This window comes from Stylophora pistillata, chromosome 4, assembly GCF_964205215.1.
Source record: "Stylophora pistillata chromosome 4, jaStyPist1.2, whole genome shotgun sequence".
NCBI lineage: Eukaryota > Metazoa > Cnidaria > Anthozoa > Scleractinia > Pocilloporidae > Stylophora > Stylophora pistillata.
The window spans coordinates 13,843,478-13,862,560 of record NC_142522.1 but is presented as its reverse complement, the minus strand read 5'-3'; the positions used below and the strand labels follow the sequence as shown (position 1 = coordinate 13,862,560).

Genomic DNA, 19,083 nt, shown 5'->3' with positions numbered 1-19,083 from the left:
GATAAGAATTATGGAAGAGGACACAGGCCTTCCAAGAATGAAACCAATGCCTGCCGTATGACATTTTGAGTGGCTGATGTGTTGTACTAACAATATTCTGACGGGTGTCCTCGCCAGCCATGTCCAGCGAATATTAGAACGCCTCTTCAACTGGCGTGGTCTTCTGAGTTTTTCCGTCTCCATTGGGACTGTGATCGTTCACGGATATCAGCTGATTACTAGCGAGAAAGAGGTTTTATCAAACTTGAGCTGCCTCACACCGTGAAAATTGAAAATGGTCGAGTCAATTTGTGAGAGCCAGTATCTCAAAGTCGAAGTCGTTTTCGAGTTGATATTTCTTAGTTGCTGGAGAAAATCAGAAATGAAACTAAAAAAAAATGCATCGCTGTGACTGTAATAATGATACGTGTTCGCGCTGTCATCTTATCATGCATGAGCAGGTTTCTATTCTCTAATTTGCAATCCTTGGGATTAGCTGGACAAACTACCCACGCATGCTGATAATAATTGCACCTTATTAATGAAACAAAACTCACTAGAATAAAGAGGTCAATCCTTGTCTTCGGCTTTTGTTGTTGGATTCTTTCTCGATGTCTTTTTTTCCAAATGAATCTTGCCGCTGTTTCTTGCTTAATCTGGGATTCTTTTGATGAAGGTTCCTAATACGTTTTCGAGTAGGTCTTTTTTAAATCTGCCCCTTTCACATGGCAAACGTTGTGCGACATGCCTGACCATGAGGCATTTCGTGATCGAGGTGTGCGTCAACTTTGGTGAAAATCTCAGAAAGTGCACGTAATCTTTGTGCACTGCCACAATACATGTATCTTCCTTTGGTTCTCTTTAACAGACATACAAATGGTTTTACGATGACACCTTAATTTCGTCCGGTCGAATTTTTGAAGGAGCTTTTCTCTTCAGGAATCGTGACTGATAGAATCAGGATAAACGGCGGTCCGATTTTTTGCGATGTTTGTCCACCAATTATAGCCTCCGTACATATTTAGTACTACGTTGACCAGCGCATGCGCATGGTGATCGCTGATTGTCCAGGAAACGAAGTTATTTTATATTTCATGACAGATTACTGATGTTACGTAACGTTATTTCCCTAAAAAATATCGGTGTCTCTATGAAAATGATCAGTAAATACGCTATGCACAGCCTTTATGTTGTCCAATTGAAGTAGTTTCCACGGCCGAGAAAATATCGTAAATAAATAATCTTAGTAATAACAAAGGGAAACATCAGAAGAACTCGAACGTACTTTCATGTGTGGGTGAGCGTTGAAAAATGCATGAAAGTTATACAGGGTGGTTAGATAGTACGTGGGAAATAATCACTTATTTATATTTCTCATGTCAACCGCTACTTAGCCATTGTCCTCAACTTGTTTCGTAAAAAAATTAAGTAAAGTTGGTATGGAAAATTTTCGGAAACATGTGTCACGAATACAAAAATGAAGTTCAAAGACGTGTAGAACTTCTTTCTTCCCAAAATACGACAAAATGCAACAGTTCAGAAACGAATTGTGGAAGTCTACTAGGCTCAATTTCGTCACGGTATTAGTATTATGACATGCAAATAATGCCGGTCATGTTGAATATCAAAATATGTTTTGACGATAATCACTTCAATTCATGATATAACTTGTCAATATTGACAAAAAATAAAGAAAAAATCTGAGCCACATTATGTTGTTCGTGTTATTAATACACACCGCTATTTTGGTTTAGATTTAATGGTACTTCAGTTCTACGTTTTGTTTTTGGTTTGGTGAAAAAGTACCTGTCGTGGTATGGCATTGTTGGGTTTACAGATCTTGTGTGGTCAGTACATTTTCGTTTGGTGATTTGCCTCGGGCTCATTTCATATATCTGTAAATCTATCATTCTCAACTTTACAACCGAACCGAAAGAGTTATTTAAAGAATAATATCCTAACGCAAAATGATACGTTAAGTAACTGAATCAGGAAGTCCATCGAAACTTTCCAACATAAAGATTGTCTTCTGTTTAAAACCATAATTTTTTTTGTCCCGCAGGTCTAACTCATCACTTTTTACACTTCAGGTGAAGAAAGTATACGTTTTCATCCATTTCTTAAAACAGTTCTACCGAAAACCCGTAGAACAATCCAACTGAACCACATACGTTCGTTCTCGGTAAGAATTGTGCCATGGCGGTCAACCAGAGTTTCCCCAACAAATCAAGACTAATTCCCTAGAACACGAATGTCTGGTTGTGATGAAATCTTAGAATATCTGCTGGTAAATTACAAACGGTTTTGTTTCGTTTGATTTCTTCGTTTAGCGAATGCTTCCCGTTATGTGTGAGGTGATTAATAGCATATCGGACTTGCTTCCTGATTGGAGTAGGCCCGTGATATAGGTATATAGAAGACCTTCTTTTTCGTTTCCAAGTGAAATAAGGTTATAGGTTTCAGAAAGTAACATTGAAGAAGCTATTTTTCTATTGAAAACGTCCATAGTGATTGGAAAAAAATCTAATTTACATGCCCTATAGCTATGCAACTTGTAAGATAATTCAAATGTTTAAGATGAAGCATACCTATTTTTGAGCCTTTTGTCAAGTTCGTGTCGTCGTGTCTTAGTTAAAAAATCTCGACATCTTTACATGTATACAGCTAACCACAAAAGGATGACCCTTACGATGAGACAATAAGTGTTAAGATGGCACAGTATTGTGGTCATTCGACATCTTTCTAGTGTGTTGTCGTTCTCTTGACTTATCACGTATTCATAGCCACCCCGTGAGGTGCTACAAGCCCAACAAATTGGCCGCCATCCATGTGCAGCTCCCGCTGGGAAATACAGGTAGCTAACAAACCTCAGATCTTCGAACACCGGCAGGGGAAACCGAAAAAAGTATCTAACTTTCAGGATGAAATCCCAGCCTTCCACCCACGGGATTACAGATTGATTTCTTTAATCTGTCTATGTGCTGGATAAATAATTACTGAAATAATTACTTAATAATTATTATTCACTCTCTTGATTTATCAAGAACTCGAACCTCAGTAGTGACTAATATGTGGCTTAAATTTCGATTTTTATATCTTAGCCACGTCCTATTACTATCATAAAGTTGTCCAAATTGAAAAACACTGTTTTAGCCGCCAAAATATCCACTAAATTTACACGAGGCGTTTCATTAGAATCTTACGATCCATTTGTTCAACTCTTTTCGCGAAAGTTTTTAAACGTGAAACAAAAATCGATCGAATGAAGGTCATACTCCGCTATTCTCTTGTAATGACAAGGAAGTTTATTTTCCCTCAAAGGTAATTGCTACAATTAAAGTCAACATCCTCGACCTTTCAAACAAACTTTCGTAATGGATACAGGTACTCAGCCGGTGCTATTCTTGGCGGAGATCACTTAACTTTTCGATACCGTAGGCATTGGTGTATACTAAACCATTTGTCTTACTCTCTGTTTGCAAACGTTTCCAAAAACAGAAACATTTTTCAGCAGTGAAAAGTTTCATTTTCGTGTGTTTTCATTTTTGGTTTTAGCATGATACGACATGTTTGTTGGCATTCGAAGGTTTTCCAGACTGGGCATCAATAAATTACGGTTGACTTCCTGTGTCTACTAAGCCATTATCCAGCAGGTGACTCACCTCCAATCTCCGTCAATTACAACGTTTAGTAAATAATACGGACTAAATTTTAACCTAAGTGGATGAAGGTGCTTCTGACATATCTATCTATTTGACGGCAAGTAATAAATATTAAGGCAAAAAAAAAAACTTACGTTTAATTTTGGCAGAACTTTTAAACCTTATGAGCAGCAGATTCCGCAACAGTTGCTAATCAGGCTTTTTGTAGCATCTCGACATGCATTGTTTCAGTCCTCAGCGCAGTTCGTTTTTTTGTGGGATAAAATCTCTTGACAAATCTTCAGCTCCTTCTTTGTAGGAATGGATTCTCCGTAGTTTTCTACCAACCCAGAGGGCCATAAACCATGTTATGACGATTTATTCCTTGATGACTTATCACGCCGCGCTGTACGAATGCTCCTCTCAGTAGTCATACTACATATTTGGATTGATTCCAGCTCGTTTCGGTATAATCAAGCAATAAATATAACATTAACAATTCGCGGTGGTCCATTGTAAAGTTGCAGGAGACTCTTAATGTTACACCCACACAAACCAAACGCCCTGAAATACTTATCACTGTAAATTTAACTGTAAAGACTTCCAAGCAATTATCACAAGAACCTTGCATAATCCGAATAACAATGAATTAATATCTATCTAGTGTGGTATACTTCTGCGTGCGGCTTCATTACTTATGTAAAGATTATCAATTCACCACTCAGAGAACTTGGTTTGTAATAACTAAGTTTATGAAGACGCTGGAGATTGCATTGAGGTTAAGTTAATATTTTTATAAAACTTGTACAGCTGAAAGACTAAGGAAGAGAAAAAAAGGTACTTATGTGTGAGAATTTCCATCGATGATATGTTTAATGACTTACCTATATTCGATGAGAAATCTCACGCGAGAACGATACATTTTAAAAGATGGATTCTAATTAAAATTTAAGAAGAAAAATGTTCCGTGATTCATTATGATAAAGTCACTCGCAGATCTGTTATTAAATGTTATTGTTTCAAATTGTCAAATGTTGTCAATTCTAAAAGCTTACGTGCCTGCAGTTAAATGACTCTTAAACAACAGAGGAACACAAACGGCTCAACTGTGTGATCTTACCGTTTAGAAAGCTTGCCTGAGGTTGCTGTAAAAAGAGGTTATTTGTGTTTACTTATGTTCTCAGCGATTCAACTGAAATATTCTGTGATATTTCGGTTTTAGATTGCTTACACATGACGCTGGTAAATTTAGTTGGGGTCGAACTACTTCGAATACGTCGGATTTTGATGAGGAATTTACATGAAACTTTATATGACAAAACTATGAAGCCAGAATAATCAAACTCATAATCAATACACGTTCTCATTAAAGCAGATGAAAACAAAGATTCTCAACTGATTTATTGATATAAGAAATGTTTTCAAAAATATGTCGGGTTTTGCGTTTGTATATCATCAGATTGTTGAACACACTTTCGTTTCAACTGGTCGATAATAAGTTAAATATGTATTCTAATACTCTGCTATTATAATGGAAATATCAAAATTATTATCCTCTTTAGCTGAAAAAAAGCAGTAACAACTTGCCCTCAATACTGCACAATTTGATCTATTTTGAAATATGAAGAAATGTTTGCATTTTCTTGATTATTTTGTTATTTCTCATTTGATTTTGATCGGATCGTTCAATCATCTCACAAACTCGAAGAATTGCTTTTCGTTGTTGCTTTTTTTTTTTTAAGCTATAACAATGCTAAATTCACTCCAAACAGAATCCCAATAAAATAGCTGGCTGTCCTTTAATTTAGCCTACAGGAAACACACTTTCTTCAAATGTATTTTATATGATGTTAGGTACGTGGGCAGCTTAGTGTAAGATCTACCTGAGGGAGGGTTTGGCAAATGAAATATTTTGCAACAGATTTGCATCCTATCTGAGATTTCAGGAGCATCAATACAACTTTATGACAGTTTCGGCACTTTTATTCAGCATTATTTATTAAGTTTCCGTGTATGCTGTTTTGTCTTGTCTAAGAATTCCATCTTGAGAGACTTCAGCTCTTGCCTGTTTGCTTTCTGCACTCGAGAGAATATTAATGACTGGCAAACGTATATATTTAAATCCTCGTTCGAGATTTTTCGGATTTACCATGAAGCTGAAGTTGTTACCATTTGGATTTGGGTTTAACATCAATTCAGACTTTTGACTAATTGCAAAACTAAATGTAAAAAAAGCGATTGGAAGTATGTTAGAACATAGGAAAGCAAGTCACTGGTTGCTTCAGAGATCTGATCTCAATAATCTCTGTGATAGGATGCCGAACAAACAGGTGGCTAATTACACAGCCAACAGTTGTGTAATGATAAGATAGTTAAGACAGATTCTACAATTGGCTCTGACTTTGTTATCACCATAAAATATCCTTCAGTTTTGTTTAGTTTGAAGCTTGAATTGAATAAGATAACCTCGGAATTTCCCTGAGGCTAAGGCTGAATACGTCGCGGTTTTGAATGCTTGAAAAGTGTCTAAAGTACACAAGAAAGTATTTCAAATTCAAAAAATAGAAGACCCACTGCCTGTCCTTTGGACAAGAAATTACAACAACTGATGCACCTGTGTTGCTTATTTTAACCCTCACCCAAATCAACCGGTGAAGATTTTTTTCAGCCTGTGACAATTGGAATTTGGAAGTGAGGTCAACTAGTTTCCTGAAACAAGAGGCACTATAGAACCTTAAGCCAATAAGCTGCCAAACTGAGGTGAAGATTAGATTTTAAAATATTTCGTAATGTGATTTGATGAGAAGGGATAAGAAATATCTATCGACTTCAAGGGACACCCTCACCTTTTAGTTCTAATACTTACAAGTATTCGAGGCCTGCAAAGCTCTAACGATATTTAGAGGCTGAAAAGTGACGTTCATTCGAGAATTTATTAACCACGTACTGAGAACAAGTGTTCAAGACATCGACAACCTGAGTTATAAACGACAACTTAGTATTATTCAAAATGAAAAGATTGAAACGAAAACTTTTTCTCAACTACTGCTCGTCGCTCTACACAAACATTTCATAAATATCATGGTAGATAAAATATTTCGTCATAATCTATAGATTTCCTTCATAATTTGTAAGCTGCCCTACAGCTAGAAGCGGCCACCAATTGTGTTGCCATGCAAACTTCAGATAAAATCTAATACTAAACATCCGGGACATAGATCCTACGAGTTAAAAACTTACGACATTAAGCCAGGATTTCAACCATTTAAGCTCTCCTTTGAGTTGTTGAAACATTTAAAGTCCTTTGGCTACATCACTTATCCCTAAAATCACAATCGCTCTTTAGAGTTGATATCCCTTTTTAAATTAAAACAATAACAGACCGCAATGTTTTGTTTGTGTGTCTAAACGCGGTGATTAATACGGTCAATTTTGATTGAAAATTGACATTCTGTCAGAAACTAAACTGACATGAATGTTGATTGCCTTCTTAGAGCCTCTTACCTGAGCTTAACTGTTTAGTTTTAAATATCTAACATGATTAAATCGAGCACTTCTTCTTTAAGGTTTCTTTCGATTCAGCTATTTCAAACCATCTGGAGTTGGTTTACCTGGTAATCTGCTAATCATGACTTGAAGCATTAATTATAAAACAGGCTTTTGTGATGAATTCAAACGAGACAGAACGTACGGAGTGTTTCAGTGCCAGTTGTAAAACACGGTATCCTATAAAATCATGCCGCAATGCTACATTGTTCTAGTAGGAACGGTCTCTTTCCCTTCGGACTTGAAGAGGAGAGAGAGCTGTTACGAAGTGAGCTATGATACTGGTGGGTGATCTGTTTATGTACCGTTCGTACCTCTTCAATGGAGTCTTATTTACTCGTCATCGCAACAATAGCTGCGCACACGTTCGTATAACAATACTCATACACGATGCCACATGCCCTCTAAAATAATTTCGTGTACTTGAAAATGACTACAGTAAAAGACTTACTTGCTCATCAATTTACTTGTAAGCTTGCTTTCCAATCAAAGTTACCCTTCCTTCGTAACAGCGCTGTAGCCATTCGTTTATTTCAATTGTCTCACTTCCGAGCCATAGCGTCTGCGGGAATTTTATACCAAGTTTATGTCAAAACTTGCGAAGAATTCGCGTTAACCGTTTTATCTTGTAATCGAATACGAAGTTATCTTCTTTGATTCAAGTGTCTTTCTTTTGCAAATTTCTCTCCATCATGATCCCCGACACGAGAAGTTTTGCAGGTTTTGCAGATTACTTTGAATCGTTAAATCACTGTTATTGTTCCGTTCTATTTCGAAATGGATGACGACCATAAGCCGCCATTGACTGTACTGTTCGAGATTATTAAACCTGAAATGAAGACCGACAAACTTAATTACTTATTCCTTGTTCGTTATGATTTATTTGGCCGGTATATGGAGGGGTGACTAGCAAGAATACATTTTAAATTCATGCATTGACCTGTATTGTACCCCATTTCTTTCAATTTCCTTCATTGCGTCAGAATACCTGTAACCATACTGGATGTGCACGAGTAACCGTTTTAACCGCCTAGAATAGTATCGAGGTGTTCTTTAAATATCCATGTTATTTCAGTTTGTTTTAAAAATTTTATGTTGGTTCTGCTTGTGCGGCAAGAGTGATTAGTCAAAACAGATAGCCTCAAACAAGTAATTAAGCGGCCATAATAACTTTGAAATATATTAAAATACCGAGGTTATTTCATTTACGTAATCCTCGTCGACCATCGTGCCCAACTATTAAACATGCAACGTTTGGCCTTACATGGCTCACTTGTCGGAATTGACATCAAAAGATGTTGGGCTCTGCGGTAAATATAATCCATATTTGTCATGTGAAAGGTTAAGACATCTTTAAATCAGATAAGCGTTCATTAATAAGGTGCTTTTATCGCTCCATTATAAAAGTGTGAAGAGACAGGCAATTAGCGGTGTTTTGCGTTTTGGTTGGGCACATTTATAACAGCAAATACCGACTGAATATTTGCATTCGAGTCACAATATGGTTAGGTGGACTTCCAGCTGAGAAAATGACCGTTTGGCAACGGGTGAAGACACTTAAATAAATAGACTCATTATTCATGCGATCAGCAATGGCGATAGAAACAATGGGGGGTCCAACAGAACTTCAGTCCGTGATGGATAAATATCAATATCTGAACACGCACTCAACCCATTTTAGCGAAGCCTTAGGGCATCCGGATGTTTCTACCGAAAAAGACAATTTCAATCGTGACTCAGAGCGCATTTCAGGGCAATTATAAGATGACAGCGCGCGTTACAATCCACCAGTATTCTAGCATTCTCTATGAGAATGCAAAAATGATAAACAAACTCTTCCAAACTTTACAAACAGAGCAGTGAAACGTCAAGGTTTACTGAAGCACCCATCAGAGGTCGATTACCAAAACTTACCTTGCAAGTTACGTAAACTTTTACTTCAAATTTTGATGTTTGTTCTTTCCAAACACAAACATCAACTGACCCCTTGTAGCTCCTGTTTGTTGTTTAGCTTTTCGACCATTCCTCGCTCCTTTTATGGCTTCTGTAGAGTCTTTTCAGAGGTTTAACCTACGTTCTGTCAAAAAATCCAAATCAAACTTCGTCAACAACACTTGTCCTATTTGTTCAAAGTAGTGTGTTGTTCTTTTCTGTGCTCGCACGCACTCTGTTTGTCTCAAGGGACACGGCTGAAACTGCTTCTGAATTACGATTGTGAATGAATCATGAATACAATAGAACTTTTCCTTGACTGACTAGACGGCTGAGAACTCGTGGCGAGAGCGCACCACTCTTACTGGGAACTAACAAAGAAAATAACGCGTGAACATTTGGCCAACTCAAAACGCTGGTTTATATACAAGTGGTGAGTCAAAACAAAAGTGTAAACCAGGCGGCCATTTCAATTCACACAGAAGTGAGTAACAGATTGTTAAGGACGAAGAGAGTTACCTGTGTTTTTGCGTCACTAGGCGTTACCAAATTTGATTCACACCAGCAAAATACTATCAACGTTCCCTAAGAAAAGCCATCACTACAAAAGGGCAACAGGCAATATCTGTGGGCAGCTATCCAACTGTGGTTTTGTTAAATTTATAAGTTTGTTTCATACTTAAAGTTTTGAAAACTTTGTATACAGACCACTTTTGCTGACTCCGGCAAACGAATAGTCTTTTTTGCAATGTCATTCGAAAACCTTACTAAAGAGTTCTCATTCGATGCGAGGCCTAAGAATCTAATTTGAAATTGTGACGCGTAACCACCAGTAGAGAAAGGTCAATGAGCTGTAACAAAACGAAAGGTTTATTTTCAGTGAAGAAAGAACAAAATGGAAAAACAATTACAAGCGTGAGCACTCGCTCTTCTGTAAAGCGAAACAATCCAATCCTGCACCCTCTGTGAAAAACAACGACCTTTGTTAAAGCAACGTTCCTTTAATACAATGGCTGCCGTTTTAAGCCATTCTTTACATCTAATACAAAATGATAACTATATAAGGGCCCGAACTATCTGCTCAACTGTGAATTTGTTGTGAATTTGTTGCAAGTATACGCATGGGATACTTTTGGAATAGGACCTGGTTTTACTTGTACCTTAGAGGCCTCAATGTTTCAATGTGTTTTTCTCTTATATAACGCACGTAACTTCTGAACAAGTGACTGTCTAAGGCCTCGAACTAAGTGAGCCTTTGTCTCATAGTAAACACAGAATTGAATAACTTCGCAAAATTTCACTAACCCCTTACCTATATACTGTTCGTTGGTATTCATCGTTCACTTTGGCATACTAAAAGAAAAGAAGATTTTTGAGAGGTTTGCAAATCTTTGTGTCTCCGAATTTGCCTGGTACTTGATCAAGTTTGCGTGCTTCTAGTTCAAACTTACTCTTTAGTGCCACATATTTCATTGCCCACTCACTCTTAGGAGATCTGTTGTGCCGACGAACATACCTGTACGTCTCACTAAAACAATCAACTGCCAAAAAAGATCATTGAAGATTTCAAAACAGGTGCCATTAGCTCGTTTAGACGACGCACTATTTTCATTGAGATCAAACTGTTTCAAAAATAGCTATTTGTTCCCCGCTGGGACTTAACTAACGACTCGAGCCCAGTGTTAGCTGAGAAAGAAACTTCACATCAAACGTCTTCGCCTCTAATTCTTATGAGTTATATGAAATGATTGAAGATTCTATTGACAATGGTGTGTAAAGGCTGAGTTTTCTTCAATTTTTAAAATAACTATTTTTGAAAGTGAAGACCTAGATCAAAGCTAATCCTAAGGAAAGGCAAAACTCGTGATGAGAAAGCTCAAGGTTCGACGAGAGTGCTAAAACTTTCCACGTCAGACGGTGTATGAGGTACAGATACGAATAAATTTCAATAAATTTTATCGGCCGAAGAAAGACCTGACAATTTGACCTTTAATTAATGAGATTCCCAAAGAAACTATACTTATGTGGGTGGTTGTGTGCTGAATATCTTAGGTAATAATTTTGATTGTCAGCCGCCATTCCAGAAAAGCTCATTAGCCATTATAGATATTATTCTACTCCAACCCCTCAAACTTGGTTTGTTCAGGGTCTATATGCTAACTAATTCGCCGAGTAACGCGAGTGACCCTAGTGGTATCATGATCGTCTCAAACCCTTCAGGAATTAGCTTAATCCTATCTAGCAAGGTTATCAATACTTTGGCGCCTTTTCAATGGATTTCGAGTGATTATAATCTGAACGCGCGAGCAGGAAGTTCTCCTTGCGCGTCTGCTCTCTTGCGCGAGTTTTTTCTCGCGTTTTTCGAGAGCCCGACAAGAAGGTTTTCAATGAATTTCGTGGAAAGGTTTAACCGGGATATCATACAAATTTATACATTGAATTTTTGAGTTCATTCTTTACTTGATCCTTTTACAGTGTGTAGCCACTAATTAACTTTTTGTATTGATGAGAATAACCCCGATTTCCTGACGTTGGGTTGTAACACTATCCAACAGTTTTATCCTGTTATCTGAAATTGCATCGGAAAACTGAATTCCAACACGCAAGGATAGGTCACAAACCTTTAAAAAAAAAATGTCAAGAAACTTCTAATTTAAAAATTTTTCCCGCACAGACTTTGTTTTTCTCCTTAAAAAAATTAACCACAGTAGCTACATGCGAGTAGGATTGATGTGTGCTATTTCGAGCAGTTTTAAAGACCTTTGTGGTGAAGAAAAGATTGAAACCTCCTACGCAAATCGCGTTATAGGCCAAAGGCCTGCGTAGGAGGCGACACAGAGAAGAATTCGGACTTGGTTTTCTTTCATTCCTCGACAACATTGATGAAAAAAAGAATTCCACAGTCGAGAGGGCAGGGTCAGCTAGAATAAGACGATCTTTTTTTTACTCAATGTAACAAAATTCCGGATGATTGTAGATTTTGCTCGATTTACTTAATATACAGAAATTTCACCAGTTAAAATAATTTAGTTCTCTTTTCTTCTCGTGGGTTTTAAGGATTTATTTCATTAAAAAAGTGAGATTGCCAGCGCGGAAGACAAAGTAGCAGACATAACAAGAACTTACGCTTAGCATATTTGCCTTGTCTTCCCTCTCACCAGCCAATCAGTGACGGGTCTTTCATCTTCCATTGGTTTTATCAGTATAACGGTGAGGTCAGAATAAACACCAACCGGGAATGAGATCTCAATTAAAAACGCGAGCACGCAAACCTAAAGTTGAACAATTTATTTTGATAAATCGAATTTTTATCATGGCTCTATTTTAGAGCTTACGCAGTAATCACCTAAATCTAGTTTACAGCCAGTGACATTTTACGTGCAAATTAATTGTTAAAATCTCTGAACTAATTCTTTAGATTTTTCATGTTTACCTGGAATCTCAGAAATATTTTTATTCAAAGAACACAGAAAAATGCGCCCTGCATCGAAGCATTGAACTGACCGATGAGCCTATGGAAAAAGAACTCAGTTTCTTTATAGCGTTTGATGAAAAGTGTAAATAGGATGTTTTTGTTTTGTGGTCTGCGATTCAAAATTCATCATAACAATTTGTTTTTTTGACAGTAATAATGAAGTTATTGAGAAGACAGACTTTCTGTAAAACCGAAAACTTGATGAGGTCGCTTTGGTTTGTTAAAGCCTTTGATGCCATAGTTCCCCGGCAAAATTTCCAGCATCTTATTCCACATAATAACAAAACTCACTTTTGACTGATGTTGATTTTTTACCGATTCGAGATGAAAGTTAAGCTCATCGGAAATCATCTCTGCTCTATGAGCGTGTAAAACTGGACAAAAGCGAGAAGAGATTTTTCAAAGACGGATAGTTCCTCAGCACAAGGCTCGATAGGGGCTTATAGAGGAAATTGGGAATTTTTCAACTTTTTGTATAGGAAAATGTTTGACTGGAAAATACAATTTTCAAACTCAAAGAACAACAAAGCGAATCGGCGAACCCGTGATTGATTTATTTTGTTCAACAAAAAATTATTTTGTAAATGTATTAAAGTTTACCTTTATCCCCTTACAAATACACGTGTGTTATTTAATCATTTCCTCGTTGGATTTTGCTAGAAATATACCATGAAATTTCTACTAAAAGAAACACTGATTTTATTTCTTTTTCGCGAGAAGGGGAAAGAATTCAAGCATTAATTATTGTCCTACCCATTTGAAAACGTTGTTTAATTATTAAAGTACACATTCATCTACAAATTGTCTAGAATATTTTCTCAAATATTTCATTTCTTTAGGGGATAAAAAAAAAAAACGAAAATTGGATCTGCATTTGAGAATTCTTTCACAAAATGTGTCACTAAATCTGAAAGTTTTGTTCTTAAAAAGGGCTTGAAAAGTTCGGATTTGTTAGTGGTTGAAGTAATCGTCGATACAAACCTAATAAATTATTAGTGTTTTCGTGTAAAGTGCACTCCACAAAATTTCACTCACCTATGTTTTGTCCACAGTTTCCCTAAGCTTCATTGTTTACCCCAAAGATGCTAAATACGTCTTCTTGGAAATCTTAAATGGTCCTTTGATCACTGCCTGAAACAGAGTTATGTCGCGAACACCATGGACACCCCAAACTTTAACGAGTTCCTTCACATCGCAATATATTTACGAGACAAAACACTATGTTTCGCTTTCGAGAAGTTATAATTTAGTCAAAATTAACATATATGAACTTAAAAACCCATGGAATGCCTTCGGGATAATTTTTTAACCAATAGAACTCCGCAGTGTCTTGCGCATGGCAGTTGGAATAGGACAATTGGTTGCGGGGTTCACGACCATGCATATTCACTCTCTCTGCGCTAGAGTTGACGTAACAGTGTCAATAATTTCTGTATGTGCACGGAAAGAAAAATTGAGAACTACTAGGATTTACGCAAGGCGAAGGAAGAGGTAAACAACTCCTTGAGTTCGAGGGCGATTGCTTGATGAAAATTGAAAACTCTTGTCAATATTTTGTTTGCATTAATTGATGTACTGAGTAGAGTGCAATTTCTATCTTTATATTCCTCTGGGAAACTGTTTCAGCTCCTTGAAAAGTGAAATTTAATTGAACTAAATAAAGAAGATGTTCTACCGCCATTACGGCAAACATGTTGACAAGTTTTCACCCGGACAAAGTTTAATTGGGTAAATCCTTTTTAGCCAAAGAAAGGCTTAAAATTTATTTATCTAGAACAAATTAAACTGATTCGGCGTTATTGGAGTCGAATTCGTCTAGTCCTTGCAAAAGGATGTGGTCAATGATGCTTTTGTTTTCGCATTTTGGAATACCAATTATACTGCTAAAAAACGTATTTCTGGCGGCGATAAGGTAACCAAATTCTCTCGACTATTCACAAGAAAATGTTTGTCAACCTTAAGTGCTACTGAAACGAAATTATCGCATCTGAAATATTTGCTCTAACCTGTAGTTTTGAATATGCTGATCATCATGAGATAATTTGCTTTGGCCAAAAAGAAGCGAAAGATATCTTTTTTAACCGTTCAAATCAAAAATTTTACACAAAACCATGTCCGGGCCCTGGTACCGATCAAAATGGATTGATGACGTCACTGGTTGTGTTCACTCCGATAGCGTGGTCTATTTTACTCACTGTTTGTTTGTATTCGTGGGCGAAGGAGATGGCAGATATTGAAGTTTTTTCGAGTGAATCTTCTTCTGAACGAAGCGAAGTTGTCTCCAGTAGCGAAGAGGAAGATGGTGGCGTAAAATGGGGTTGACAGGCCTACACGACTCCCAAGCGTGTGTTTAGAGTAGCCTATTCAAAGTTTAGCCCTCACGAGTATGTCTTTGAGCGACCGCCCTCTTTTGTAAGATACGGGCGGCGGATTTTTGTATAGTTCACTCAGTAGTGGTTGTGTTTCTATTAAATGCCAGCTTATCATGAGAATTTGCTTTATGTGTGGCACTGAGTACGCACATCAGGGATTGCGTCTTTTTCGAATCGTTCGCCTTTGTAGAAGTACAGCTATTTTTTTGACTGTCTTGACCGTTAAGTTGTCTTGATTGCTTTTAGCTTGCGCCACGCGCGCTGATTCGATCGTACTACAGTTCTTAGTGTTCAGTGTTCCAGCCGTTTTGGCTCGTTTTCTTTTCTTTATTTCGGTATTAAAACGACTGATTTCACGTTCATAGAAGCACATGATCGCCTTTACTGTTTCTTGCTCCGCGTTGTTAAGGATTTGCTTTATCTCATTTTTGAAATCCTCGTCTGCTCTTATTTTGCCCTCGCCCTATATTGCAGGGATTCTGGGCATGTTCTGCTAGGCATTTGGTACAGAGGGATTAGTTCGTTATCCTCAGACTTGCCGAGTAGATCATCTTCAGTGGCGGTGTCGTATGAGGCTTCCATGTTTTCTTCATTCTCTGAATGACATTGCTTTGGTCCGGGGCGTTTAGTAGCCCATCTGCCGTTATAATGTCTTTCGACATTTTCTGTAGATGGTCAGGCAAGACCGCGGTTTCGATCCTAATCTTGTGGATCTCGTCAGTTGCCGATTAACTAAATAGACTGGTAGAGATTCGTTCTCGATATCAGTCGTGAATTTTGCTCCCTACCCAGGCGAACCTCTCGCAGATAGCCAAGATGCCGATGTGGCCGCCAATGAATAAGACGAGGATGGCATTTTGCCCGAAATCCTCTTTTTCGGCCTCCCAACATGCAAGCCACACTCCATGCTTTTACCTTTCTTTCACAAAAGTACACAACCAGTGACGTCACAGGGCTGTTTTGGCCGCGCCAAGATGGCCGCCAATTTTGATCTCAGCCGGTCAACTTCGAATGGTTAAAAATGTACTTTCCGCTATGCGTTGGCCCAAAAAAAGTACACAGCGTTTGCAAATAACGTTCAAACTCTATTATATTGCAAAAATCTCGGATATGAAAATTACGTTTCAGTTGCACTTTAAAGGAGAATGGCGAATCAAATCTTGAGATTTAAGGCATTTCTAACACTGTCTGAAGCACAACCTTGCGTATGCACATTTTAAACTACTTTTGGGTTCCCTGTTCTATGTAGAAGCTAGTGTCACGAGACCTGTTTTCCATATTTGGTATTGTACACGAGGTTTTGATCAGGCATTAAAACAGTTCTTACCGCCATCTTAATCTGGTTTACTGTGTTCCCGGCTTTGTATTCGGATTACACGACATGTAACTTTTTATCACATTGCGCCCTAGCAGTGATTTGGTTCTAAGGTCTAAATTTTTTTTGCTAACCAGGACTCACCTTTCATAATTGTCTTTATTTAACCAACAATTTGATCAATACCACTGCAAAACTATTAGTTATAAAACAGAACTGATAAAACTTCAATCGAGGAGTTTGATTATTAGTTGGGTTCTTTTTAGCGGATTGATAAACCTGAGCATTTGTAAGATGGTGTAGATTTTTTCCGTTCAAAAATGAGATTATAGAGAGTTTTAGATCCACGTTTGTTTCTTAATGCGAGTGACCAGACTCCAACCGTCACGTTTGTCGTTTGAACGTTCGACGAGACAGTTTCAGGTCATTCAACTCCCTCAGTGCTTTTCTTCTTCCTGTTCGAAACTTCCCACGTATGTACTGTAAATAAGATACGGTATGTACTGTAATCCAAGCCACTTAAGAAAGAGCCAGATATGCCACTAAAAGTTGATTCGGTAATCTTGACAGACAGCATGTCAGTTCTTCGTTATGTGAAGAATGAGAGTACGCGTGTTAGGGCAAATTTCTCCCTTTGTTTCCGTTTTTCTCACTTACTTGTCATTACGGGGCCAGTGGCGCCAATCCACATAGGTACCGATGCCATAAAGTGGGTTAACAGGTCTCTTCTACTGGGTATAGCAGTCAATGCTTAACTCTCCTGGGTACCCGGCACATGTTGGACTCGAGAAGAGTTTCGCAAAGAAGCTATATCTAATTAGGAAATTGAGGTTCCTACCGAAGGATGTTCTTATCAACTTTTATTTCATAGTCATATTGCCATCAGTAACTTACGGCCTCGTTCTGTGGGGGTCGTGTTTTAATACAGATCTTTTCAACTCATTGGAGCGATTGCACTGTAGAGCGGCGAGGATAAGTTTTAATTTACCTAAGGACATGAGATCGTCGGACGTGTTAAGAAAAGCTGATTGGCATCCGCTGAGCTATAGTTATAAGTTAGTTCTGTTAAAGCTAATGTACAAAGCATTTCATGACAAGCTCCCATTAGTGCTATCCGATGATATTATGACGAGACGCCCTACAGGTTACTCTTTACGAGCGTCAGACTCCTTAGCGGTGCCACGTTTCAGTCGGCTCTATTTATGGTAAAAACTCTATTGCTTATAGAGGCCCTGTATTATGGAATATTTTCATTTCTAAGGATAAAACTATTCCTAATACAAGTTACCAAAACCTGAAGAAGAAAACCCGTTCCATGGATATTTTTAAAGAGTTGACTTTCAAAGAGACCTCTACAACAACCACAAATTTTAGACGTAAATATTTCCATTATATTTAGGTTACGTCATAGCTTTTAAAGATGAAACAATTTTTATTGTAATAGAAAGAAATCCGAGCCCCAGATGGGACTTGATAGCTTTTAACAATTTAATTTTTAGACAGTTTGATATTGTTACGTATTACGTATATATTTTGTTCTTAGGTTTAGTATTTATGCACAACCCCATAAGCTGCATAGCTTTTATTACTATCGTGCTAAAATAAAGGTTGTCTTTCTAGATCTGTCTGTGTACTTTTTCACTCTTCGGTATTTGTTAATTGCGCTCCTTTGTCACGTGCTGTATGAACTATTTAGTTATATAGCTTTGCTGTCTTGCCTCTTTCTTTCGACCAGAGTTTTTTTTTTTTTAGCTTATCCGTAATCGGTATTCGTAGGAGTAGATTTTTCCTTTTCTCGGTCTCCCCAACTACCAACCCCGGTTATCCTCAGCATTTGGTAAGCGGCTTCATTTTCATCATTTTCTTTAATTTCGTTTTGCAGTTACTTTTAAGTACTTTGTTTGTGTTGTTTTTAGTATTATTTTTTCACTCTTGTAGGAATTTAATTTTTTCTGACATTATAGTAAAACATTTGCTGAGGCATCGTGTTGTTGTTTTCTTCGAATTGGCCCTAGCCTGTTCAACGCGTTTTCATGCACACGTTCGTTGCCAACCGAATTGCAAGGATACGAGAAGGTCCAACCCTTCATCAGTGGCGTTATGTATAAGGTGCAGTGAACCCTGGTGATTATGCATTACGCCGAGCCTCAATGACTTGCCAAAGATGGTTAATGGGGCCGGAGTGCCTATGGAAGCCGGAATAAGATTGGCCTCAGGACCCTTCGTGGCTCGTTTCTATCTCAGAACGGGATCCGGACTGGAGGTGAAATTAGTCGTCAAGGTTTTCTTGGCGTTCATATCTGAGTCTGTTTAGCCTTTGGTCGAGTACTTCCAGAGAATATCTTTTTAGCATCGACTGAAAAAGTCAGTTGCGTGGCTCTTCCGATACCGTGAAAACTTGCCAAAATTGGCAAAGTGCGAGAAACCAGCGAAGTCAGTTGAATCTGTCCCCACGAGCTCTGCCTTTGACCACCATCGACGAAGTGGAATTCGCAGAACTAGCGATCATCAAGAGTGTACAGTTCCATATTAAGGAAGAACTCGAGTAATTGAACAAGAGTGAAAATATACGGCACGTTCAGAAGACTAGCTTTCTTCGAGGTTTGAACACCACCTCAGTGAATGATTTGTTGCGTTTTGGAGGGAGATTGAGCCTGGTGTCCACAACATTTGAAGCCAAGCATCAGATTATTCTGCCCAATAATGACCGCGTGACCAACCTCATAGTTCAGCATTGTCATTTACTTCTGGGCGTTCTGGTGGAGAGTTTGTCTTAAGTTTGGCGCGCGAGAATTTTTGGATACTAAACGCTAGGTCTGTCGT

General features: G+C 37.9%; 1 protein-coding gene across 20 annotated transcripts in view; it reads right to left on the bottom strand.

Annotated features, from left to right (window-relative positions):
- The window catches only part of LOC148732542 (protein dachsous-like), a 30,929-nt gene extending 17,147 nt beyond the window's left edge, over positions 1-13,782 (bottom strand). For 10 of the 20 annotated variants that reach the window (XR_015999705.1, XR_015999703.1, XR_015999707.1 and 7 more), the window contains exons 1-4: positions 13,609-13,780; positions 10,411-10,451; positions 9,081-9,243; positions 92-218 (exon numbers count right to left, since the gene is read on the bottom strand). Coding sequence is in view for 12 of the 20 variants with exons in the window: in XM_088756080.1 (XP_088612206.1) it covers positions 92-183 (92 nt within the window). In the remaining 8 variants the exon portion in view is untranslated. Of the gene's footprint in view, positions 1-91; positions 219-2,567; positions 2,720-3,775; positions 4,012-7,617; positions 7,885-9,080; positions 9,244-9,617; positions 9,778-10,410; positions 10,452-13,608 lie in introns of those variants that run through there. The other 10 variants (XR_015999709.1, XM_088756090.1, XM_088756085.1 and 7 more) reach the window with 9 other exon arrangements.
- Between the last annotated feature and the right edge of the window lie 5,301 nt (positions 13,783-19,083).